This window comes from Cannabis sativa, chromosome 6, assembly GCF_029168945.1.
Source record: "Cannabis sativa cultivar Pink pepper isolate KNU-18-1 chromosome 6, ASM2916894v1, whole genome shotgun sequence".
Lineage (NCBI taxonomy): Eukaryota > Viridiplantae > Streptophyta > Magnoliopsida > Rosales > Cannabaceae > Cannabis > Cannabis sativa.
The window spans coordinates 74,256,162-74,282,882 of NC_083606.1; the positions used below are offsets into that span (position 1 = coordinate 74,256,162).

The following is a 26,721-nucleotide window of genomic DNA, read 5'->3' on the forward strand; positions in this document are numbered from 1 at the left end:
TTATTTGTTCATGTTCTTGATGTGATTTTACATTTTTCAATTATGTTGTTTTTTAATATTTGTTTGTGTTAGAAATTTTAGGTAATGAAAAAGGATGTGAAGATAGTTTTAACACAACTTTTGATCCGAGTTTTGATAGATTTAGGATCTTTCATCTTTTCATAATTATGTTTTAAGATATACTTTTAACACTATTAAAAATTATTTTGTGATTTTTATTTTTATTTTGTGGATGTATTAAATTATGTTTTTAAAACTTTAATATATACTAAATTATGTTCATCAAACTTTGATATGTACCAAATCATCTCTTTCAAACTTTGACATGTAGCAGATTATGCTCCATGAATTTGGACTCATGTTAAATTTTTTTTTACTAAAATTGGATAAAAATTCTTAAATCTAAAATTTATAACGACCAAAAAAATTTAAGTGACATGATTTGATATATGTGAAAATTCAAGGGGTAAAAATTCTAATTATCCTTAATTAAATAAACACTTGTACTTAGTGAAAGTGAGCTGGAGTCAAATTGCTTGGTAGCAGTCCAAGTTTTTAATTTAATCTCAATGTTTCTTTATTTTTTATTAAACGATCAGCTAATATGATTGCTCATAGTCTTATTAGAGCATCTTGTTCTTTTCCATATCGAGTGTTCAACATGAGTGATGTTTCTGTTGAGTTACAGTCTTATCTATTGACTAATTTGGCAAATTAATAAAAGTTCTATATTTACTTTCAGCTAACTAGGATTTTTGCTCCCGAACTTTAACATGTACTAAATCATACCTCTTAAACTTTTAAGGTCGTTACAAATTCCCCTGAACTATTGAGATTGTTAGATTTAAGGATTTTTTGTCCAATTTTAGTAAGTCTAACATTGATAAAAGTTCAGAAAATATGATTTGGTAGATATCAAATTTTTGGGAGCATGATTTAGTACATAAACAATCGTTAAATTAGTAAACTTGAATGAAATTAGACAAAAGTCTTTAAATTCAACAATCTCAGAAGAATTTTTAACGGTTAAAAAAATTTAAAAAATATAATTTAATACATGTGAAAATTTTAGAAACAAAAATAATAATAAAAAAAACTCTTATACTTAATGAAATTTCCCTTTTTAAAAAAGAAAAAGAAAAATGGGTAACGTAAGATAGAGGCACGTGCAATCCATGAATCTATCACGTGCTATTTGGTGTGTTATCATCTATTTTCATTGTGGCTTTTCTCTCAGAGAAAGAGAAACAATGGAAGCCGTCAAAGCTTGGAGCTTGAGCCTCCAATGGCGTCCATTGAAGCAACTCTTCAACACCACTTCATCGTCTTCCTTCAGAGCACCACGCTCTTCCTCCTCTTCCTATTCTTCTTCCCCATTCCTCATTCGCTCTTGTTCTTCTTCCTCTGCCCCCGCCGCCACTACTAACCCCAACTCCCGTAATCGCCGCTCTTCTTCTGCCAATACTACTACTACTTCAAGTCCCGAGTCAGTTCGAGCCATTAGATTACAAAAGGTATGTTCTTTATATCATTCATTGGTTTTGATTGAGGTCTTTTTATGGTAATTGGATGATGAGTTTATGTAATTGTTTTTGAGGTAATTTATAATGCACGCAAACTGTTTGATGAAATGTGTGTGAGAGACAAGTTTTGGTTGCTGATGATGCTGTGTTTGATTTTTTGTGTTCAGTAAAAATATAAACTTTATTAAAAAAAACTATTAGCAAAATAACCGCGTTTTGATTGCATAAACAATCGAAAATTAGAGTAATTTGCCAAACTAATAATTTAAAATAGTAAAATTTACAAAATAACCGTACTCCATGCGACCATGATGGCCACAGAGTGTAAATCTATGGTTCTTTTATGGTCGCACAGTGTAATTACATAGTTATTTTTCTAATAAAAATTTTCATATAATCTATTTTTACAAAACACTCTTAAAAATTACACTTTGTGACCATAAATCGATCATTATGGTTGTGTAAATTTGTGTTTATTTTGCAAATTTTATATTTCTTGTTGTGTAAATTCAATGTGGTTATTATGCTTTGTAAATTGGTTGTGTAAATATATTGTGGTTATTTTGCTAATTTAATATTTTCATATAGTTAGTTTGGCTAATTTCTCATAAATATAGGTGTTTGAGTGAATGTATGTATGTGTTTTGTGTAGATAGAAGAATTAAGAAGCAAAGGGTTGGAACCATATGCTTATAAGTGGGATAGGACTCACTCTGCTAATCAGTTGCAAGAGACTTATAAAAATTTAGAAAATGGTGAAGAAATGAATAGTGAGAAAGACAATGTATCAATAGCAGGAAGAATTGTGGCTCGCCGAGCATTTGGAAAGCTTGCGTTTCTCACTCTAAGAGATGATTCTGGGACAATTCAGGTATCCTCAACTAAGTTTTCTGTCATTGGTATATTTTTAGGGGTTTGAGTTTTCCAAAGTTTGTAACTTTAAATCTTTTCTCACATTTGGTAATGAAAAATCTTCTCACTCAAGTTAGTGAATGTTTGAACACAGCTTTATTGTGAAAAGGGGAGGTTTTTAAGTGATCAATTTGACCAGCTTAAGAATCTTGTTGATATTGGTGACATACTTGGTGCAAGTGGCTCAATTAAGCGAACCGAGAAAGGTAACTTATTAAAAATTTAATCTTTATGAATCTGATTGCAATTAGATATCAATTGTTGAAGCTAAATTCAATCCTAGCTTATTAGTATTGGATTTGGAAGAAGTCTAGACAAACCAATGTCACTGAGTTTGAAACTAACCATACTTTTCTTTTCTTTTCTTTGGTTTGTTTTTCTAGGGGAGCTGTCTGTCTATGTAAACTCCTTTTCTATTCTTACAAAATCTCTGCTCCCCTTACCTGACAAATATCATGGTCTAACTCATGTGGATAAGCGTTACCGACAAAGGTGAATTTTCTGTTCCTTTTTCACGGTTTGAGATTGAGTGAGAGCGTCTCTTGGGGAAAATAACATGTTTTATAGTGCATGGTGATGATATGAAGGGATCCATTTTTTCTACATACTTAACTGCACTTTGCTTTTTCTATTGAAGGTATATTGATATGATTTCCAATCCTGAAGTAGCCGATGTGTTCCGGAAGAGAGCGAAGGTAAGTAAGGCTGAAGAGTATTAAAAACCTTTTAGTTATTTCAACTACATGTCTTTTCTGCAGAAATATTTTCCCTTTTTCTCTACTTGGGGAACTTATAAGTGTGTTTTTTCTTCCTTTGGTGGATTAGATTGTATCAGAGTTACGCAAGACAGTGGAATCTTTCGGATTTCTTGAAGTTGAAACTCCAGTTCTACAGGTTTGTCTACTGTCCAAACATTTTATGGTCATTTATATCAAGATTTAGCATTTCTATTGTTGTTGAGTTCTTATGTAGGATTACTGTTGTATCTAATTCCTGAATATTTAAAAAAGATAATTTCAAGTTTATTGTATAGATGATTGGGTTGAACTGTGAAAATAGCAGCCGGGAATTTCTTCGGTTCCTATTTTATTAAATTGTATTGAATTCATTTCAAGGAATATTTTTTTATGTTTTTTGGTGCTTTACTTTACATAAATACGAGTATTGTTTCGATATGAAGTTTGGTTTTTAATTGACTTGATCAACTAGGGAGCAGCTGGTGGAGCAGAAGCGAGACCATTTGTTACGTACCATAATTCGCTAGGAAGAGACCTTTATTTGAGGATAGCAACAGAGCTCCACTTGAAGAGGATGCTGGTGAAGATTTAAACCATACTAATATGCATAATACCCTTTAACCGTAATCTGGTGTCATAATTTTCTCGTAAATCTTTGTCGATGACAGGTTGGAGGGTTTGAAAGAGTTTACGAGATTGGTCGAATATTTAGAAATGAAGGAATTTCAAATCGTCATAATCCAGAATTTACCACCATTGAGGTAAACTCGTTCTGAATTTTTTCTTTTCGTTTATTTGATATGCTAAATGATGTTTACAAAGCTCTGATCTGAATTGCTATTAGTTTGATCTTAGATGTACGAAGCATATTCAGACTATGAAAGTATGATCAACATGGCCGAGGAAATTGTTACTCGATGTGCACTTGCAGTTCAAGGGAAGCTTACAGTTGATTACCAGGTAATTATGCGGTCTAAACGTTTACTGCATCTGAGATTCTTTCTGTTTAATAACATATCTATATGCAGGGAGAGGAGATATGTCTCGAACGACCTTGGAGGAGGGAAACCATGCACAACCTTGTTAAAGAATCCACTGGAATCGATTTCCATGAATTGAGCAGCGACCTTGAAGCTGCTAAAGAAGTTACTCTCAGGACTCTTAAGAATCTTGGTAACAAAGAGAAGTCCTCCATCGAAGCATGCCCTTCGGTTGGCCATGTTCTTAATGAGGTTAATCTACTTTTACAATCAAGAACTCTTGAGTTTCCACTACCCTGAAGTCTCGTTATTTTTGTTCTAAGCAATTTGTATGCACTACTATTTAGGTTTTCGAGATAGTTGTTGAATCAAAGCTCATTCAACCTACATTTGTGTTAGACTATCCGGTTGAGATATCCCCTCTAGCAAAACGACACCGAAGGTAATGACATTCTCATGTTCTTTATTGCTGTATTTTTACTCTCGAAAGCTTTAATTTTCGACTTATTCTATGTTATTTCATATTAGGCATGGTGGGTTGACTGAAAGATTTGAGCTTTTCATATGTGGTCGTGAGCTGGCCAATGCTTTCTCAGAATTAACAGATCCTGTTGATCAGGTAATCATTAATTCGAGCAAAATGTCATATGTTGGTTCCAACTAGAGAGATGATTTTGATTTTGATTTCCTTTCATTCTTGCAGCGAGGACGGTTGGAAGAGCAAGTAAGGCAACACAACGAGAAGAGAGCAGAAGCTATTTCAAAAGCTGATAATAGCACCGAAGAGAAGAAAAAGGAAAACGAGGATGATGATGAGTCATATGAAGTAACACTCGATGATGATTTCTTAACAGCTTTGGAATATGGAATGCCTCCAGCTTCAGGAATGGTACTGTACTGTCATCCTTTTATCTATCTTCTTTCAACTTTGAGATTATGCTAAGTTTATCTATAGACATAGTCTAGTACACAACACATAACCGAAGGGTTGGCCTAGTAGTAAAGGGCGAAGGTGTAGAACTTGGGATATGTGGTTAAAGCACGATTCCAAGTGCGATTCTTCCTAGCTCAAATTCTCGAGGTTACTCGAGCATATGTGTCGTATACATTCTATACCCGACAACTGTTTCATGCATCCGTCGCTAATGGTAAGAATTTGTGTTTCAGGGACTTGGAATCGACAGGCTAGTCATGCTTCTAACAAACGCAGCCAGTATCCGAGATGTGATTGCTTTCCCAGTGCCTAGGAATCAAGAGTAGGCACCCGACGACTTGGCTATACATAGATCGAATTCGAGTTGATTCGATGAGCCTCGTAGACTAGTAATTTTTTATATATTGAGTGATGAGAGATTATTTAAGAGGCTTCTCAAATTTTTTTCGACATAAGAATAGTTCAAATAATCAGACATGTCGTCGAAGTTCGAGTTATTTCGAGTAACTTAATAATTGATAGTTTCTTCATTCCCTTGTAAGCTTGTTTATCCCAATTGTTTTGATTAAATTCAATAAATTTATAAGTGATTGACTCAAAATCATGATTGCCATTGCCATGGATTGTTTGTACTTCAAATAGCATTTTTCCTTTTAGATAACAAATACAATTTATGAACTTTGAATGCTTGAAATATTGATACTAGAGGACATTAGTGCAAAAGGGTGATAAGGATTCAATTGCAATAAATACAAATCACATGTTCTCAATATCATATTTCATTCTTGTCCCTCCAATAAATAATGGACACGTGTTTTTTTTCTTACATTAAAATTACATTGACAAGTATAAAGACTTAAATTTAGATTTTTTTGGGGGTAATATTGTGCATAATAATAATGAAAAATTATTATATTGATTGGATAATTTTTCAAATAATTCATTAAAATATATTATAATTGAGTAATTATACGGTACTTTATTAGTTTTTTAAGCAGAAGCTCTTAGATTGTTAGTAAAATTAAAATGGGTTAGAACTTTTATTTTCTGTTTTTTTTTTTTATAGTTGGTGTTAGCTATGATATACAACTCTATGTATCTTAATGAGCCAGTTGTTCTTTTTTTTCAAATATTAAAATTTTATTGTTTAGCTTTCCTTAAAATATCTATCCATTAATAATAGATCAATCGAACAAAATCCATTACACGGAGGATAACGCTCAAAGAGCAATATCAATCAAGGAGAGTGCTAATTACAACCTCTTAGTTAAACTCCACGCTCGAAATCATATGTCGAAATATTTTTTTTCAATTTTTTTTAAAGTGATATTTATTATAGTTACAATATCATTCCTGTAAATTTTTGAAAATTTTTAAATAATTTACAGTACCGAAAAATAAAGTCTATTTTCGGTACTGTAAACTATTCAAAAAAATTTAAAAATTTACAAGAATGATATTGTAACTATAACGAACACTATCATGAAAAAAAATATTCTGACATGAACACAAAAATTGACTAAAAAATTATAATAAAAAGTTAATGGTAACACTCTTCTCTCAACCAATTTAAGCTTTACCGAACTCAACTAAATTTTATACTTTTTTTTACCAAAGGAACTAAATTTAATCTGAATTTTGTCAAAAAAAAAATTAATCTAAATTAGTATGATAAATAATGGATTGGATTGAAATCTAAAAACGACGTAGTTTTTGAGTTTTGCTTCTTATTATAAATATGCTCGAGTCTTCAAAACCCTAGCCCCCAAAAATCTGAGACTCTCTCTCTCAGCTCTTCATCTCAATCTCGCCGCCTCCCACCACCTTCCTCAGGTTTCCATTTCTATAAATTTTCGAACTTTCTCTTATTCTGTGTCTGATTTTGTTTGTTGATTTGAGGGTTTTTCGTTTTTTGTTTTGAATTGACAGAATGAAGATCATCGCCGCTTACTTGTTGGCCGTTTTGGGAGGAAATGCTGCTCCTTCCGCAGCTGATTTGAAGAAAATTCTAAGTTCAGGTACGATTGAATAGATACCTATCATTGGGTTCTGTTCATTATCACAAATCAGAAAGTAATTACATTGTTAGATGAACAAGACAAGTGAAAAATTAGGGTTATTTTTTTTGTAATTTGTATTATTTTATGTAATTTCATATCTGTGTACAGAGGAAAGAGCTTATTTTGGTTGAATATTTCCAAGATTAATGAAAAATTTATTGCTTTGTGATTCAAAAACTGTAATTTCTAAATTAAAAATTTGACTTTGGTGTCTGAAAATATGTTTTGGAAATGTAATTGAACAAATTTATATGTGATTGGTAGAAATGAATCTAAAAACTTTTTTAACTTTAAATTAGCATCCAAGAGATACAAATCAATCTACTTAATGCTTTTTCTAGATCTGATATGTACATTGAAGAAATACGAACCATTTGAGACTAAGATGACTTGGTAGTGTTGAAACTTTTGGTAAAGTTTGGATTTTTGTGTTTATATGAGTGAGAATGAGAAAGTGAAATGTATCTGTTTTACTGTTTGTTTTTGGAAAAAGAGATACCGATCAAGTACTATAGTGGTTCCGATCTATTTTAGTTTTTTTCTTTGTAGTTTTTGGTGATAATGGTTTTTTTAGGTCTGATATGTACATTGAAGAAATATGAACCTTTGTAGACTTGGTAGGCAGTGTTAAAATTTTTGGTAAAGTTTGGATTTTTGTGTTTACATGAGAATGAGAAAGTGAATTGTATCTGTTTTTCTGTTTGGTACAGTTGGAATTGAGGCAGAAGATGAGAAGGTTAACTTCCTTTTGTCTGAGGTTAAGGGAAAAGATCTTACCGAGCTAATTGCATCCGGAAGGGAGAAGCTAGCATCAGTCCCATCCGGCGGTGGTGGTGCAGTTGCTTACTCTGCACCCGCAGGTGGAGCTGCTGCTGCCCCAGCTGCTGCCGCAGAGTCAAAGAAGGAAGAAAAGGTTGAAGAGAAGGAAGAATCAGATGATGTAAGTTTTGCTGATTAATCTGTTTGCTTTGGTTTTTGATTTTTTAGTAATCCTTTGAATTTTCTTTCTAATGGTGTGTTGTGATGTTTTCTTTTGTTTCAGGATATGGGTTTCAGTCTTTTCGACTAAAAAGCTTTGATATGGAGATTTTGAGGTTTTTGCTATTTGAATGTTGTTTTTTATGTTCTATTTTTATTTAGATATTTAGAGAAGGAAGCAAAATTTGAGACTGTATTTTATATTTATTTAGATATTTAGAGAAGGAAGAAAAATTTGAGACACTTTTACTGTATAAGCTTTTATATGAGTACATTGCAATTGTGCCATTTACTCTACCTTGTTTGGTTAAACTTTTGCTTTTTGCTTTTATAAGCTACTAGGCCTTGGTTGGTTGGGCTTTTATAAGTTACTTTTGGACTTTTGAAGCTCCAAAAGTACTTCTGCTGGTAATTGGGTAGCTAGTGAGTTTTAACTTTTAGTTTTGAAAAACTCTAACAGAAGTCGGTTTTAGTAGTTTTCTTAGGAAGAGCGCTCTCCATGAGAAGTTAAAAGGTAGAAAGTAAAAGCTCAGTCAAACAAAGCCTAAAGTGAATTCGGTTAAAAGGACTTTTTAGAGCTAAAAGTTGAAATTCATGTTATCCAACTAACATCAGAAGTGTTTTTAGAGCTTTAGAAGTCTAGAAGCAATTTTTAAAAGCCCATTCATTCGAAAAGTGATATCTTTGTTTTTTTAAACTCAAATAATTGGGTTAGTGTTGAATCACAAGGTAGTTTTAGTAGTTTTAGGAGCTCAATTTGTTATGGTTAGGGTTATGTCTTTTTGGTGTATATTCTCATGTTACCTATATTACACACGCCCATTGGTAATTTGACTTTGTTATTAAGTAATTTACGATATAAGTACTTAAGTTGTTCTTTGTTACGGTTAAAAACCTAAGTATTTAAGTGTAACATGAAATTAAATTTAAGTATTTTTGTCTTGAAAATTTGATAAATTTGATCGGCTTTCTAAATGTTTCGACCACCTCTTGGAAATGGAATTAAAGAATTATTGAAGCTAGGGCAAAATAGGGCCATTTGTCTATTATAAGATGTGGATGTTCACTATTAAAAACATGTTATTAAGATGTGCTATTCTTGAATCAAATTGCTAATTTTAATTCCATTATCTTCCCTTTAAGATAATATTATCCTTCACAAAATCTACTCTAGAAAATAACAAAAGGAGAACCCATAATTTATTCCAGAGAATCTACTAATTGTTCCCGAACAACTTCAAAGAGATTCTTTAAGAATTTTCTCTCATTAGCATAAAATCTTAGGTGCAATAATGGGTTCACAAACAAAATCTATCTTTCTCAAAGATAACACTTTTATTAATAATAATTATACAAAAATGTGAGTACCCAAAATCAACTTATACTTCGGAACATGTGAAATTGTGAATTATAACACAAGTATAAAATATCTAATTAAAAGCACATGTTGAAAAAGTAATATCCTTTTTTATATATATATATAAACTCTTGAGATGATATTTTGTTTCATAATTAATTTCTCTCAAGCTTAAATTTATTGTAAACTTTAAAGATTGTTGCTTTATTTCTTTCAAGTTTATATTAGTTGTAAATCTTTTAAGAGTTTTATGTCTTGCATTTCACTTTTTGCTAAAATATTTATTGAGAATTGAAGTGAGGTTCACATGATTTTATAAACTCAAAAACCAAAAAATGGCACAACTTATGAAAAACTAGAAAAAAAAAAATACACTAGTTTATAAGATATGAATTATTATTATTTTCAAATCTGTCCCAATTAACTGAATAATTGAATTTGTTATGATTGGTATTTTGAATATGGTTTAGGTTTCAAAAATGAGAACTGAAGAAGAGGACATTGAGATATGGTCTTTGATATAATGTTATATGGGTAATGGCCATACCTAATCATTTGTGTGTAATTTGTATTTTGTATTTAAACTCCATCATTTGTTTTTGTTCACATCTCATTATACATCCATTTCATTTCCCTATAAAATATATGTAATAGTAATATAAAATAAGATAAAATTTTATAAATAGTTAACCATATTTTATAATTAATATATATTAAAATATATAAGATTTGATATTTAATTACATCATTATTAATATAATACTTTATAGTGATAATATTAGGCACCATTAGTGATGCCCTTTAGCATTATATATATAGGTCGGTTTTGAATTTTAGTGGGTTATAGAAAAATGTATTTGAACCTTTATTTAAAATGAAATGTGATATTTTCAAATTAATAAAAGAAACTTGTATTGTTCAAATGGGATTTTTTTTGGCTCCTAGGTAGAGTAGGCCCTAAGTACAAATCGTCTATGTTCAGGGTCGGGCCTGTATATATGTATATTTTTTTTGAATAAGAAAAAATTTCATTAATTTAAATCAAATAACAAGCATCCTTAATCTTATTGGAAATGTCACTCATGTTAAACACACAGTCAGATATAAAATAAGACGCTTTTGTTAAACAATAAGCGACCTTATTTGTAGACCGTTTGACAAAAAAAAAAAAAAACCAAAAGAAAAGTCATTAACAGACTTACAATCCTCAACTCGAAAATAGGAACACCAGCGGTTCGCCACCAACAGACAAGCAGTGACAAAGAGCTTGAACCAGCAACAAGCAGTTTGCTTCGAGTACCATCTTCTTGTGTGGTTATTGTTTAATCCAACTCAGGACCTCTTTAAGACCAATTGCTTCAACCAATTCTAGTTGAATTACACCTTGTTTACACACTTAACGGGCCTCAATCAAACTACCATTAGTATCTCTAACTCTAATTACTAAAATGAAACTAAAATCATCTGTAAAAATCGCAGCATCCATGTTCACCTTGAGAGCTTTGTCCACATAATCCATGGAGGCATCATGTGAATCTTGAGCACTACACCATTGTTCAAGTGTGACAACTAGTGTCAATTTAATTTTACTACCATGCCACTACCACCAATTGTTTACCTTATTCACATTTTTATTAGTATTTATCAAGTTTAACAGTGTGTTTAGAAGTAATTGTTTAATTATAGTAGTTACTATTATGTCGAGTGTACATGTGAATTTTCATTTTTATGAATGGAAACCACTTTATAATTACATATAAAAATAAATATTATATAATATTTAAGTATCTAAATATAGTCATATTTTATAATTACACAGTATAATATCATGAGGATAATATGAATTAGAGAGAATACATTTAAACTCTTTAATTAATTACTTTTAATTATATAGTTAAGCAAATAATGTGCTCCCAAGAGTCCCAACAGCTATTTCTAATTTTATGCACAAGATAATATTTATATATATAATACATACATATATATAATTAAGTAAATCTAATAGCACATATTATTTTAAGTTTAAATCTAAAACTAACACATAAAATATCACACAAATCATCAATGGTATATTCTTTTCATTATTAATATGGGATTCATTCTTTAATACAAAATATATTTTGTCAAATGATATTCAAAATGAGATAGTAAATATTAGTGAGCACTAGTATAATATTCATATCCCTAATTGGGTAAGACCACTTTCTTAATTTTGGTAAGATTGACTTTTTATTTCTAAAAAAAAAATCCTCTGAAAATAGAAGCACATGATGATGATGATCATGATGATGTCCTCTTTATCTTTGGTAGCAAAATGGGTTGGTGGTGATGGTGAAGTCATTTTACAATTATGATTTATCTCAACTTTAAAACTCCACAATTCATGGTTTCAATTCAATTGGTTTCAAGTTATTACAACTTTAATTTGTGAAATAATAATAATAATAATCTTATATTAAAGGTTAATATAAAAATGTAAATATTGAGTCAAAAGATATTAAAAAACATTATGGAATTTGACGATAGAGAAGTGATTACTTACAATTACTTATTATAACTTTTTTTTAGTCAATTTTCACGTTTGAAATCATATAATGAAATATTTTTTTTCAATTTTTTTTTAAAGGAGCATTCGTTATAATTATAGTATCAACCTTGTAAATTTTTTAAAAATTTCGAATAGTTTACGATACCAAAATTAGAGTTCCTAATATTCCAGTTCACCACGCGCGTCCAAAAAACTTTTAACGTATTTTCGGCACTGTAAATTATTTGAAATTTTTTTAAAATTTTACAGGAATGATTGGAATGATGTTGTTAGTATATCGAACACCGTCATAAAAAGAAAATTGAAAAATTAAACACATAATTTTTGTCATTTTTGTGATAGAGCATGTATTTTTGAGCACACAAATTAACTAAAATATTGTAATGAGAGATTAAAAGTAACATTACTCAGATTATATTATTAATTAATTAAACACATAATTTTTGTCATTTTTGTTATCTAGTATTGCTCTATCAATATTAAACAATCAATTATTAATTATATGTTCAATTAATTAAGAAATATCTTTTTATCTATAAATATATACATATATTATTTTGTCTTTTACAGAAAAAAAAAACCCTATAAAGAAGAAAAACGATCAAAAGTCACTACAAAAAATTTTACTTTTAGTCACAACAAAAATTGTGATTAAAAGTGAAAAAATTGTGACTAATTCTAAATCATGATTCCTATGTTGTGACTAAAAGGTCAGTGGATAAAAGTATTAGTCACAAAAATTACAATTTGTTGTGACTAAATGTATTTTTAGTCACAATACTGGTTGTGACTAAAACTAAATGATTGACAACTTGTAACTAAATACTATGTTTTAGTCACAAGTGACATTTTGTCGTGACTAAAGTCACATTTAGTTCTTAACAAAAAAAAAAAAAAGTCACATTTAGTCACAAAAAAAGTATGTTGTGACTAAAAAGTTGTCACTAAAAGTAGCAGTTTTTTGTAGTGAGTAAATCATTCTCTCGACCCCTTAATAATATTTTATTCAACATTAATTAAGATTATTGTGTCTTTTTCAAAAAAAAAAAAAAAAAAAAGATTATTGTGTATTTAGTCTTACAATATTTTATACCTATATCTACATCTAACAAAAGTTTATATAATATTGTGTATTGTCATAAAAGTTTTTTGAATAATTTAATGTAACAAGGAAATATAATTCATATATTTATTAAGAGTGTATTTAAACATAATTGTATAATTATTAGGTAGTGTAATTATTAGAGCACTAATTACACAATGTAATAAAATACAATATGTATTTGAATAAACAATGATAATTATTTATGAATTCATAATTTTTTATTTTTTTATAAAATAATTAGTAATTATACAGAAAAATAATAATTTTTAGTACATAATATTTAAAATGAAATTTTTTTAGTAATTGCACACTGTAATATTTAGACTCAATTCTCATGGGAGCATGAGAATTAGAGAGAGTAATTGAAGCCTCTCAATTATTTCTAATTACACAGTTAAAATGTAATTATGTAGTTAGACAAATAAATAAAACTGTATAATTAACTTCAATTTATATTCAATTCCAATTCACTCTTGCCTTTCCAAATGCACCTACTATAAAAAAAATCTTACTTTTAGTTACAATAAAACTTGTGATTAAAAGGTTTGTGGCTTAAGGTATTAGTCACAAAAATTATAATTTATTGTGACGTACTAAATCTATTTTTAGTCATAATACTTGTTGTGACTAAAACTAAATTAGTAACAGTTTGTATCTAAATACTATATTTTAGTTACAAGTAGCATTGTGTTGTGACTAAAAGTCATATTTAATTATAAAAAAATTATGTTGTGACTAAAAAATTATCACTAAATGTAATAGTCTTTTGTACTAGCCCTTAGTTTCAAGTAGAGTTGCACATTTTTTTTTATAGAAATGGCGATCTTATGGCACGTTTACTATACAGTAATCAGAATCAGAATAAATTAATGAAGAAATGTAACGGAATAAATGAAAAATAATCGGAATCAATATTTGTAATATGTTGTTTACTAAATTTTTTTAGAAATGGAATAGTTGTGATTTATCTTGTTTACTTTATTAGGAAACGTAATCGGAATGCTTAAATTGACTAAATTGTCCTTTTGAGTTAAACTATATTATATGGTAGTTATTTTGCAAGACATATTTTAAAGGATAAAATTGTCATTATATATTTAATATTAAAAAATAAAATAAAAATAAAAAAATCCATTACCCTTAATGGCATTCCTTATAAAATTGGTGGGAGAAGTTCTCCCTTTCTTTTCTCCCTTATTTAATCAACTTCTCCCTTTCCTAATTTTAATAATGCAAGTAAACAAATATAAGGGAATGATTACCTTACTATTGATTCCCATTACTTATTAGTAAACATGCCATTAATGAGGATCATTTTTGTCAAGGATGTTTTTTTTCCTTATTATTTATTTTGTGTATCTTTCGAGTATATTAGTAGTTTTTGTTGTATAATTTTAAGTTGTATTTCTATTGTATTTGAATAATGAATAATATGTAGTATTTTAATTTACATGTAATTTTTTCTATATGTAGGAATGAACTCCTCGCTGCTAATTCTTTGCCCCGTGTACTTTCTATTTACACATATAATTTTTTCTAAAAAAAAATGCGCTTACAATTGACTATTTTAAAATTTAGTTTCGAATAATAAATTATTCAAAATTTTATTGTAATATCTAGTGTAAAATTTAAATCAATATATGTAAACAATTAATTATAATTTTTCTAAATTTTGAAAAATTGAAATGTCTTTACCAATAAAGATAAAAATCACACATCTTTAGCTATGTGTTAAAGAGTGTAAAGAAGACATTGAAATTTGGAGCATTATGATATGATGTGTTTGTTTGTCTATTTTTCTTTTTTGAATATTCTCAAATTTGTTGTAGTCATAAATGTATGACAAAATTCAGAAAGAAGAACAGCCTTTGCTCCCACAATCATACACATTCATGCATGCCTTTGTCCCTCAAAATCTAAATAAATAAATAATTATATAAAAAACCTTTAAAATTTTCTCATTCCATTTTTATTTTCCATAATAATAATAATAATATTTCTTGGTTTTTATTTCACTTTTCAAATCATGGCCAGCCTATTTTACTTGGCTTTACTCATATGGGTTTCCACATGTCACCATTTTTCTTCTATTGGCTCCATTATGATAGATATTTTTTGGGAAATTTACAAAAATACTGAAATTTGAGTTAATTTTTACAAAAATACTGTCACACAGAAATTTTTTCAAAAATACTGTGTTTTTATAAAACACCAGTAAAACACAAAGCAGAACAACTCAAAACAACAGTAGAACACTAGTAAAACACCAGTGGAACACCAGTGTAAACTTAACACAGTATACTGCAGTATGAAACTTATAAAAAAAATACAGTAAAAAAGTAAAAAATTCCGCCTTACAGTATTTTTGTAAAAAAATAGCAAAAGTTAGTATATTATGTAAATTTCCCTATTTTTTTTTAAAGATAAAAGAGGTAAATACTCATTTAGTATTTTGTATTTTATTAAAATACTTATTTGATACCCTATATTTTAATAATAATTTATATGTATTATGTTTTTCACTAAAAAAACCTACCTTTAGTGATAAACTTGTGACTAAAATATAGTATTTAGATACAAGTTGTCACTAATTTAGTTTTAGTCACAACAAGTATTGTGATTAAAAATACATTTAGTCACAATAAATTATAATTTTTCGTAACTAATACTTTTAGTTACGAGCTTTTTAGTCACAACATAAAAATAATATGTGTAATTTGCGGCATAAATACCTAAGTTTAACTCTCAGTTGCAAATAAACACTTAAGTTTAATTTTTGACGGTAATAATACCTAAGTTATAATTTTAGAACTTCTGTAGGTATCTGGTTAAATAAATTGCCACGTGGCAATTCCTGATTGGTCCAAGTCATTAAATTTTTATTATTTTTAAAAAAATTAGTTTAAATATACCAATAAAAACATGACATGTGGATATAATGGCTTAACATTTAACGGTTAGGTTCCTACAAAGTTCCAGAAATATAACTTAAGTATTATTACTGTCAAAAATTAAACTTAGGTATTTATTAGCAACTGAGAGTTAAACATAGTTATTTATACCGCAAATTACTCAAATAATATTTATAATTAGTGACAATTTTTTCACTTTTAGTCACAAATTTTATTGTAACTAAAAGTAAAAAAATTTGTAGTATTACAAAAACTACTCATTTTGATATAGTGCATTTGAGATTTTAATATTCTCAAACTATCCTCATTTTAATATTCAATCAAATTAGTATATAATAGTTATTTAATAATAGAAGAATTAATTTATCCATTGCAACTATTTTGGTCCCCGTCCAAAACTTGCAAATATGTCTTAATGGTATCAAAAGACATTGTATCAAAGTTGAAACACTACCACCCATAGATTATAATTTTTGGTGTAAATATGCTAAACTCATTTTTATTGTGTTTCTTTGTAAAGTAACATCCAACTCCACCCCCAAACTAACCTTTGAGCTATTGAGTCGAAAATTAGGTTCACTATTCGCCTTCGTCACCAACGCCGACCCAAAAGTCTGAAACACCAACCTCGCATACCAAAGCTACCTCCAACTTGCCATCACAAGGACGACGCTCGCTCAAACCCAGATTGGACATTGTTGACGCCAACCTCCCTTGTCCTCATCACCATGTCATTTTAAAAAAAAAACTTTATATTTTAAAATTGATATATGATTTTAAAAAAGATTAATTAATTTTGTATTATTATTAAATAATTATAATATAATAATCAAATTAAATATTAAATTGAGAGTAGTTTTGGTATAAGAAAATCTTAAATACACTAATTAAGGATATCAAATGAAGAGTTTTTACAAATAAAGGGGACCAATTAATTATTATTCAAAACATAGGGTACTAAATTTGTATTTTAACAAAACACAATGTACTAAATGAGTATGTTAAGAAAAAGTAAAATTATAAAAAAAAATAATTAATTTGAAATAAACAAAGAAAAAAAAATAATTTCTAGCAATTAGTGAGTAACTATTTTATTTTGAGTGAAAGACATACTTTTTATTTTTTATTTTTATATCTTTCAATATGTCCTTATAATATAAATTCTCATTTAATTTATAGTACAAGAGGTAGTTTTATTTATTAGGAGGATTTTATAATATTTTATATATAAGTATAATTTTTTTTTTGTATTAAATTACTAATAAAGTTTAAAAAGTTCCCATATTTTTCTTATTGTGAAAGTAAAAGAAAAGTAAAGAAAAAGGTGAAACTTTATGATTCTTTCAAGAGAAAAGGGTAACCAAAAATCTTTTCTTTAAAGAAAGAATAAGAATATTTTAACAAATATGTTTATATTAATTTGATGATCATTTTCTCCTAATTGACAATCCATAGTTAGAGAGTTTTTCTTTCTTTCTTTTTCTTTTTCTTTTTTTGTTTTTGTTTTGTTTTTTTGTGCTTAAATTTCCACAATTTTTTGTCCAAGGGAAAAAAAAATCTCAAGCAAACATGTGAATGAAGCAATTCGAAAGCTTTGGTGGTATCCTTAAAAGAAAATTTTAGGATTGGATGAAAGACACATTAGAAATCCAACTTTGTACATCTCTTAAATATATTTTGGCATTTTTCATTTCATTTTATTTCATAATTTTGGTAAAATGATTAAATTAAATAACAATATTATTAAGCACGATAGTTGTAGCATTCAAAATTTTAGTGCTACGTGCTTCGAATTGCCCTATTTTGATTCAAATATTTTGTTAAATTAAAATATATTGTTAGAGACTTAGAGCACTCCAAATAATTTTTTTTTCTTTATTTTTTAAAATACATTACTAAAATTTCACTTTATTTATTTTATATTACACTATTCATCAATTTTTCTATTTTTTTCTTTATATTTTATCTTTTAATCTATTTTATTCATTTTAAATATATAATATTAATATTTATACATATACTCAGACATAAAAAATAATTTAAAACTAATAAAATAAAGGCTAATTAGGATTTTTGCCTCCTGAACTTTAACATATACCAAATCATGTCCCCTGAACTTTTAAGGTCGTTAAAAATGCCCCCTGAACTATTGTGATTATTTGATTTAAGGACTTTTGTCCAATTTTAGTAAAAAAGTCTAACATGAATGAAAGTTCAGGGGGTATGATTTAGTACATGTCAAAGTTCGAGGGGCATGATTTGATAGATATCAAAGTTTTGGGAGTATGGTTTAGTACATAAACAATCACTGAAATAGTAAAATTGAATGAAATTAGACAAAAGTTCTTAAATCCAACAATCTCAATAGTTCATGGAGTATTTTTAACGACCTTAAAAATTTAGAGAATATAATTTGGTACATGGCAAAAATCCTAATTAGCCTAAAATAAATTTAGAACATTGTTTGGCTACACATGTAGAACAATACTATGTATTGTAAAAAATTATGTAAAATAGAATATCTATTGTATATTATATTTTTGATAAAGTTGTATTTTCTTCAAATTTATAGTATTTATTAGGAGTCCTCCTAGAGATATTATCTCAATTATTCTATACCAATGTGTTAATACAAATGATATGACAAGTTATTTGTCTTTTTTCAATTATTATTTAAAACACAAAATTTATATAAATAATAAATTCAATTGCACTTACTAATAAAAGAATGATAACTCACATTCACAACAAGACATATTATTTTGAACTTTGTGTTTTACAAAAATTACTAATTAAATTTGTTTTATTAAATGACAAAATAGACCTTATATTTTCTAAAATAGTAAAAATAAGACCTTAAGTTCAATTTTTGATAATTTTATTTTTTAATGTAACTAACATAAAAATAATTTCTAATACGAACAAATATAAAAAATATAACCAGTTTTATAATAACATATCTAAATAGGATTATTATTAAATTTTATTTTGATAGAAAATCAATTCAAAATCTTATTTATATCAGTTTAACAAATATATAATTTATTTTATTATTTAACAAGATAGATGGTCCAATTTATAATTTTTACAAAATATGATATAAAATAGTATTTACCCTACACATAAATTCATTAAACCAAAAGTTAAAATAATTTATTAAAAAAACACTTTTTTCAATGAGAAAAGATAGAAGAAAAGAAATATATTTAAAAAGATGCAACTTTTTATATTGGTGAGCTTGCTTTTGTTGTTGATTGATTCTCTATCAATGACATGGCCACCCACTCTTTCACAATTCATTTATTAATTTATTATTAATTATTTATTTAATAAAATCTTCTATATCTATTTGCATTTATTCTTTCTAAACCATTTCAATGTATAAGGTCAATGATCCTCAATTATATTTTAATCTTGGCCTAAATTTAAAGCATAGAATTTTATTAATACAAAAAGTATTATTTCAACATTAATTATTATAAACAAAGTAATTTAATATCAAGATTTGAAGAGTGTTTATTATAATAATATATTATTAAAATAATTATTAATAAAACAATATAATGGAATGTTGTGACAGTTGGTTCTGTCTTCCAAAAATTTAGTTTATCTTTCTTTCTATTATTTATGTTGTCTTTCCAGCTAAGGTCTCTCTCTCCTCTCTCTCTCTCTCTCTCTTCTTTTTGTTCTTTCTCAATTCTTCTCTGAAAAAGTTTCCAATGGAGATGAATTTCCAGTCTCAGAAAAGGGTATAATTGTCATTTCAAGCTCCATAGATATAAAGTTTGATACTTTGTTAACAAAGGTGTCTTTTTTATTGAACACTCTTACTCTTAGGCTCATTTTAGAGTAACCCTTTTCTTTTCAAGTTGGTTTTCATAGTTTTTAGTCTTCAAAATCTAATCTTTCTTTCTGGGATTTCATCTTATTTATACCATAGATCTTTGTGTATACATGGTGTTTGATAAAAGTCCCCTTTTGAATTTTTTTTCTTTTAAATTGAAGTGATTATGTTAGGTCATTACTTAGATAAATATTTGATGAGGGTTTTGTTTTGTAAGATTCCATGTCCTTCTTTCATTTGCTTTTGTAAACCTTCTTCTCATATTTATTCTTCTGGACAATTGAAATTGGAGAATCCAAAATGTAATAATAATAATGTTAATTTAGTTCTTGAAAATTGTGATGATCAAATACTTGGTGAGGAGGAGAATAAGGAGGAAATCTTAGATGAGAAAGAAAAAACAGAATTAGCTAAGATTTGTATCAAAAGTAGTCTAAAGAAGCCAATTTCAGATTCAGATTCTTTAAATGAGAAGCAGCAGAAGAAGAAAGTTCAATGGAAGGACTTTTTAGGAACTGAACTTGTTGAGATCAGAGAATTTGAAACCAGGTTTGTTATTTATTCTCTTTACTTTTGCTCTTTTTAGTCTTATGTTAATAAGTTTCTAATAATGATATTATTGTGTGAAATTTCCTAGATTTGAAAAGGATTAAGAATTGAGTAGTTTGACCATTTTGTTGAATTTGATTTCTACTCATAAATTGACAATATTGTTTTCTATGATGTCTTATGTTTCTAAGTATATTTCATGGTACTATTTGTAGACCAACTTAGGACTGTATTTCAAGGATAGTAACTGTCATCATCATCATCATCATCAATATATTGATCATGTGAATGAATATTATATAGTTTCTTAGGTTTTGATTCCCTTTCGATTTTGTGTATTGTTAAAAGTTGTTTACAAGGATTCATTTTCATTGTTAGAACTCTTGGAGGAATGGGAAAACCAGTTTAATATGTTTTGAGAGTTTTCGGCTCGAATTTACATTGTTTTAGCACTTATTTTGATTGGGTTAATACTATTTTGGACTTTTGCAAAAGTTACTTATTAGATTTTCTGTTTTATAAAATGACAAATTTAACTTGTATTTTTCAAAATGGTATAAAATAGTACCCTCGGTTCAATTTTTGATAATTTTTTTTTATATAACTAATTTGAAGACAATTTTTAGCACGAACAGATGCAAGGTTATTATTAATTTTTATTTTAACAAAAAATTAGTTCAGAGTACTATTTTACACTATTTTATAAAATACAGGGTTTAATGTGTCATTTAACAAAATAGATGGTCTAATTGGTAACTTTTTCAAAACATAGAGTCTAAAATGATATTTATCTATTTTGATTTGGTGTAAGAGTGGATTTCATTTCACTATACAATTGAATTGTTTCATTTGGTTGAATCAAATTTTGATTTTGTGTAAAGTTAGGAGAGCCCTTTGTTCCAAAATGAAAACTTTTTAGCATAAGAACACTTGAATTTCATATAATCCGTACAATGTGGCATGTATTTCTCTAAAGTCACTCTCCTAAGACTGGTTCAAAGTCAACTAGCATATATGTTAGATAAAAAATTTCATGTTTAGGAAAAGTTGATAGTTGATTTGGTGAACAATATGGACTTTTTGCTATAAATGTACTTGTTTATGGAACAATTATACAACTAAAAGTACTAAGAAGAGCCTAAGCATTTTTCCTCATTTCATATATGCCTTCTTCTTAATTAATCATTATACTTTTTAAGCTCTTTCCTTTTGATTGTAGTCATTGGACCCGGTTTGACTAAACTTCTATTTAAAAGTTTAAGATGTTTGGATATCATTAAAAAAAAAGATCGTAAATTATTTAAAATTTAAAAACAGCTTATGAAAAGTCCTTTGGAAAGAGACCTTTAAATTTAAAAAATACTTTTTTATTTTAATCCAAACACTCTTAAAAGGAATCTTTTAATTCTAAAAATTAAACAAGAGCTTATAGAAGCTAAACCAAATGAGTGATTCGCCATATAGACTTATTCGAAGATTAAGAATATAACTTAGATCCTTGTACTTTAAGTTAGTCTTACCTTACTAACCATGTTCTAAACACTAACCTTGTATTAATTCTTTCAACAAGCATGAGTTTAGCTTTGTCATATGGTGAAAAATCCGAGCTTTGTTTAAGTTCACCGATGAAAGGACTCTCGAAAATTATACTAAATTCGATGAGTGGTTGGAGAATTTGATAAGAACTCTAAATCATTACTTTAACAAATCTTATTTCAAGTGGTTTGTTTTGTATATTTATATTTTTTAATCAATAAAGTTTCTATTTTTCTGCATCTTTCAACAGCGAAACAGAAGATACCGATAATGAAGCAGACGACAATAGAAGCTGCATCTGTTCCATTTTATGACATTAAACTCTACAAACTCCGAAACCAACCACAGAAAAAGATGACAAAAAAGGATGGTTGTCTTGACCTCATTTTTCATGTGAATCTAGAAGACAAATTTGATGATTGAGCTTGTTTCATATGAATCGAGACGAGTCAAAATCGACGGCCACCATCTTTCGTGTGGCTATGAAGGATTTGAGGGCAGGTCCACAGAGAGACTTTGAAGTTTGTATTGTTTTTGTTCTTAGATTGGAAAAAGAAGAAAGAAAAAAGAACCAAACATTCTTTTATAGAATGATTATTTTTAAGCAAATTATAATAATAATAGTAATGTGCATACTACCTTTTCTAAAGTCCTTGAGAACTTGTTTATCATACCATTTCTGTAAGTACATTGTGCTTGTAATTATTTATATATTTATTTTCGAAACTAATCTCCTTGCTTAAGCTTACAATATTTCGAGGAACTCGAACCTCAGACCTTGTGAGAGCAAAACACAGCTATTGTCATGTCAATGCTGTGAAGTTCTTCTTCTCCTTCTTTGTGTATTGTTCACTTTTTTGGGGACAACATAACCCGAAAAGTACAAGATTCCTACTGTTATGAAGAACCCAGCAGAGTATCCAAACCCTACTCCTTCCCATCGAAACCATTCATCATCACTTTCGTCGTGTTCTTCCTCTACTACTCTCGGTGGTGACAGCTTTTGATCCGAACACAGAACATGAATTTGCATTCCACACAATCCGCTGTTGTTGGCATAAGAGGCGGCATCAGCCATAGTATCCATTTGACCACCGAGAGGAATCTTCCCACTTAACAAGTTATTACTCAAAACCAAAGTTGAAAGCTCTAGAAGCTTAGAAAATGTTGGTGGGATTGAACCAGTGAGTTTGTTATGTGACAAATCCAAACTCTCTACACTCTCCAAATCGCCAAAGCTTGATGGGATTTTTCCTGTTAATCTGTTGTGTGACATGTTGAGAAGCTTCAAACCCTTTAACTCGCCTAATGAGGATGGAATTTCGCCGAAAAGCATGTTTCTTGACATGTCTAAGAGCGAGTAGATACCGAGGCTGTTGTGTGAGATGCCTTGTTTTGAACTCTTCCAATTCACTATCAAATCGTTGTACTCGATTGGGATGGTGAAAACATCGCGAATCGAAGAGAGTGTCTTCGGGGTGTTAATCATTCCAAGAAGATTTTTTGTGTCTTGATTAGGGATTGTTCCAACTAGTTTGTTGTTTGAAACATCAAGAATTCTAAGGCTGCTGAGGTTGTTGAACATGTCATGAGGAATCAAGCCATGTATCGAGTTGTTTCGCAAGATTAGAATTTCAAGAGTGGAGATTTGTGAGAAGAAACTTGGCAATTCACCTGTGATGTTGTTGTCATTCAATTCCAAGTGTTCAAGGAGTGTGAGTTTTGTCAAGTTTTTCGGTATACTTCCTGAGAAGTTGTTATTTCCCATTGCAAGAATCCTTGTTTCTTGAGAAAAAGTAGTTGGAATCTCACCAGAAAATTCATTTGAAGAGATGTCAACATAAGCCAGCAATGCATCATCATCAAAAGCAGGGAGATTTGAACCCGAAAACCTGTTTTTCGACAAGTCCAATAGTAAAAGGCGGTATATGTTGGTGATTGATTTCGGGACTTGTCCTGAGAATTGGTTTGAAGCTAACATAAGAATCATGATAGCTGAGGCTTCACCAATGTTCTCTGGCAACTCACCAGAGAAATTGTTCCTTGACAAGGCCAAAACCGATAAATTTCTAGACTCAAAAAGGCGAGGAGAGAGCGAACCACTGAGTTTGTTGTCTGATAGAATGATCCCTCCAACTTCCATTTCAGCTAGCCAAAGTGGAAACTCACCTTCAAGCTTGTTCTCACTCAAATCCAAGAAATCAAGCCCTTTTTGTTTCGAAATCCAACTTGGGATTTCGCCTTCAACTCTACAAGAACTCAATGACAATTTCGAAAGCTGAAACTTTGGCTCCAATCCTTTTGCACCATTCCATGTCAAATTATTCTTCCCCAAATGCAAATTCTTTAAACTCTCCATACCAAACAACCATAATGGAATCTCTCCTCCCAACATGTTTTTTTCCAAATCAAAAGTTTCCAACTTTACAAGTTTTTCTATTGACAATGGGATTTCACCACTCAACCTATTACCACCCAAAACCAAGGTAGTTAAGTTAGTTAACTCACCAATCACAAAAGGTATCTCCATAGACAAAAGGTTATGACTCAAATCCAACTTCTTAAGCTCTTTCAAGAATCCAATTGAGGCTGGAATCTCACCATCAAAAATGTTAATTCCAAGTGACAATTCTTCTAGCTTTTTCAAGTTTCCAATCTCCATAGGAATACTTCCACCAAGAGAATTTTGATCCAACTTCAAAGCCCTCAAATTTCTCAAATACCCCACTTCATGACTCAAATTCCCACTCAAAAAATTGTTACTCAAATCAAGATACTTCAAAGACTTGAGCTTGAAAACTTGTTTAGGAATAGAGCCACTAAACTTGTTTCCCATCATGTTAAGATAAGCTAATTTGGTAAGATTAGCCAAACCAAAACCCGGGATTTCGCCTTGAATCTTATTCGAAGAAATGTCAAGGAGCTTCAAAGTTTTGATACCAAAAAGTGGCATCAAAACACTTGTTGGAACAACCATGGAATCTGTGGAAATCACTACTAAAAGAGTGTCAAGGTACAAACCTATGACAGAACTCGAATTCGGTTTAGAACTACACAACACTCTTTCCCATTGACAACAATCTAATGCATTGTTGTGATCCCATGAATCAATACCATTTATGAACACATCTAAATTAGTTGTGTTAAGTGTCAAGTTGATTAGAGAAGATTTGAACTTAAGAAGGGCATTTTTTTGATCAATTGGACAAGTTGAACAAAGGGTCATGAAGAAGAAGAAAAAGATTGTGATGGTAAGGCTTTGTTTGGCCATTGTTGAGTTTGAGTTTGTTGTTCTAAGGTTAGTTTTCAATGGCTATAATTTATAAAGATCAAAACTTTTTGAATAATGGAAGAGAGAGAGAGAGAACTATTGTTAGTCAAAGTAGAGTCCACACACTACATTAAAAATTGTTCTTATTGTTTTGAGTTTCAATGGTACTATATGGAAGTATTAGTTTACTTTGACTTTGACTTTTTGTCTTCATTTAATTCTTTTTTTATTTTCCAACCAATGATTAAGTTGGAATTTCTTTTATTGGGAAAAGTTACTATACATATAAATTATTATTATTATTTACTTATTTTAGCAAAATATTTGTAGTCTTTTTTTCTTTACTTTTACCTACCAACTAAATTAACTTCTTGTGATTAATTTAAGGAGAGTTTAATTCTTTTACCTTTTCTACAAATTTAACTGAAAAAGATGATAGGTAATGGTGATATTTTTTCACTCTGTATTTTATATATCCAAATTATATAATTAAATTATTTTCACCCGAAAAAAAGAGTGAATGAATATTTAGTTATTGGAATAAAATATTTGAATCCAAACTATATTTGTATCCAAATAATATATATATAGGAGTGCTTATATTTACCTACATTTTATATGTTTATTTGCTTTTTTTAATTACTAAAGAAACTTAAATTTTGTGAGTGAACATTTTTCATTTTGAAAAAATTATGAACAAGCATCAAATATACATCATCATATTCTTGCTCATAATTTTTTTTTTTTTGAAGTATTTTATGTTTTGGGCATTTAGATAATTTTTTTTCTATGAAATGGTATATATTGTAGAGATAGTAGGTATTTCATTAATTTTCAAAAAATTTCAACTAATTTTCATGCAACTAGCTATTTGAGTTTTAATTTTGCCACCATAAATTAATCAAAATTTACCCGAAAATGTTAGAATTCATGCTATAATTAAAATATACATCATCATTAAAAAAAAAAAAAAATTATTTTCCAAGTGCCAATGAATAAAAAACGATTTTACAATAAGGACAAAAATAGTACTCCTACTTAAAAAGTTTCTTATATAAATATTTATATATCTACATTAAAGAACAATTATAGTAAGCATCTTACCTGTTTTTAAATTTTTTTTTGAATGATTTAAGAACACTAAAAATAAAGTTCAAAATAGTTTTTTTCTTAACCAAAAAATTAAACTTTAATAAATCAAATCAGCTACCAAGATAGTTTCCAAACCAACAGGGACAACACTCCCGCGGGAAACACAGCCAGAAATAGAATCAGATAAACGAGCTAAAAAGTTAGCCGCCTAGTTTCCGGACCGCTTAACAAAACTAATTGAAATAGGAAACAAAAGAGAGAATTGCATAAGAGCTACACAATACGAAATTAAAAGCTTCACCGGAGACAACAAACAGTGCTTCTGTTCAAAATAGTTAATTTCATATATATATAAAAGTATATTTTAAAAAACAAATCATAAT

At 28.8% G+C, this 26,721-nt stretch overlaps 4 protein-coding genes across 4 annotated transcripts; 3 read left to right on the top strand and 1 right to left on the bottom strand.

The window, feature by feature from the left end:
* Window positions 1–1,187: 1,187 nt before the first annotated feature.
* LOC115725106 (lysine--tRNA ligase, chloroplastic/mitochondrial) lies at window positions 1,188–5,687 on the top strand. Its single transcript, XM_030654533.2, has 14 exons — window positions 1,188–1,514; window positions 2,176–2,394; window positions 2,530–2,641; window positions 2,819–2,927; window positions 3,073–3,130; window positions 3,261–3,329; window positions 3,645–3,752; window positions 3,841–3,933; window positions 4,028–4,132; window positions 4,201–4,404; window positions 4,500–4,594; window positions 4,681–4,771; window positions 4,856–5,041; window positions 5,320–5,687. Exons 1-14 carry the CDS (start codon window positions 1,251–1,253, stop codon window positions 5,410–5,412), a joined length of 1,806 nt encoding a protein of 601 aa, XP_030510393.2. The 5' UTR covers window positions 1,188–1,250; the 3' UTR covers window positions 5,413–5,687.
* A 1,080-nt stretch (window positions 5,688–6,767) lies between these two features.
* Window positions 6,768–8,421, top strand: LOC115694745 (large ribosomal subunit protein P2y). The gene is made up of 4 exons (XM_030621838.2): window positions 6,768–6,919; window positions 7,016–7,104; window positions 7,857–8,086; window positions 8,189–8,421. The coding sequence occupies exons 2-4, from the start codon at window positions 7,017–7,019 to the stop codon at window positions 8,213–8,215; spliced, it is 345 nt and encodes a 114-aa protein (XP_030477698.1). The 5' UTR covers window positions 6,768–6,919; window position 7,016; the 3' UTR covers window positions 8,216–8,421.
* Window positions 8,422–19,633: 11,212 nt separating this feature from the next.
* Window positions 19,634–22,701, top strand: LOC115725430 (uncharacterized). Its single transcript, XM_030654941.2, has 2 exons — window positions 19,634–20,439; window positions 22,226–22,701. The coding sequence occupies exons 1-2, from the start codon at window positions 20,057–20,059 to the stop codon at window positions 22,287–22,289; spliced, it is 447 nt and encodes a 148-aa protein (XP_030510801.2). The 5' UTR covers window positions 19,634–20,056; the 3' UTR covers window positions 22,290–22,701.
* On the bottom strand, window positions 22,544–25,246 carry LOC115725429 (receptor-like protein 46). Its single transcript, XM_061117819.1, has one exon. The coding sequence runs from the start codon at window positions 25,244–25,246 to the stop codon at window positions 22,784–22,786; it is 2,463 nt and encodes an 820-aa protein (XP_060973802.1). The 3' UTR covers window positions 22,544–22,783.
* Between the last annotated feature and the right edge of the window lie 1,475 nt (window positions 25,247–26,721).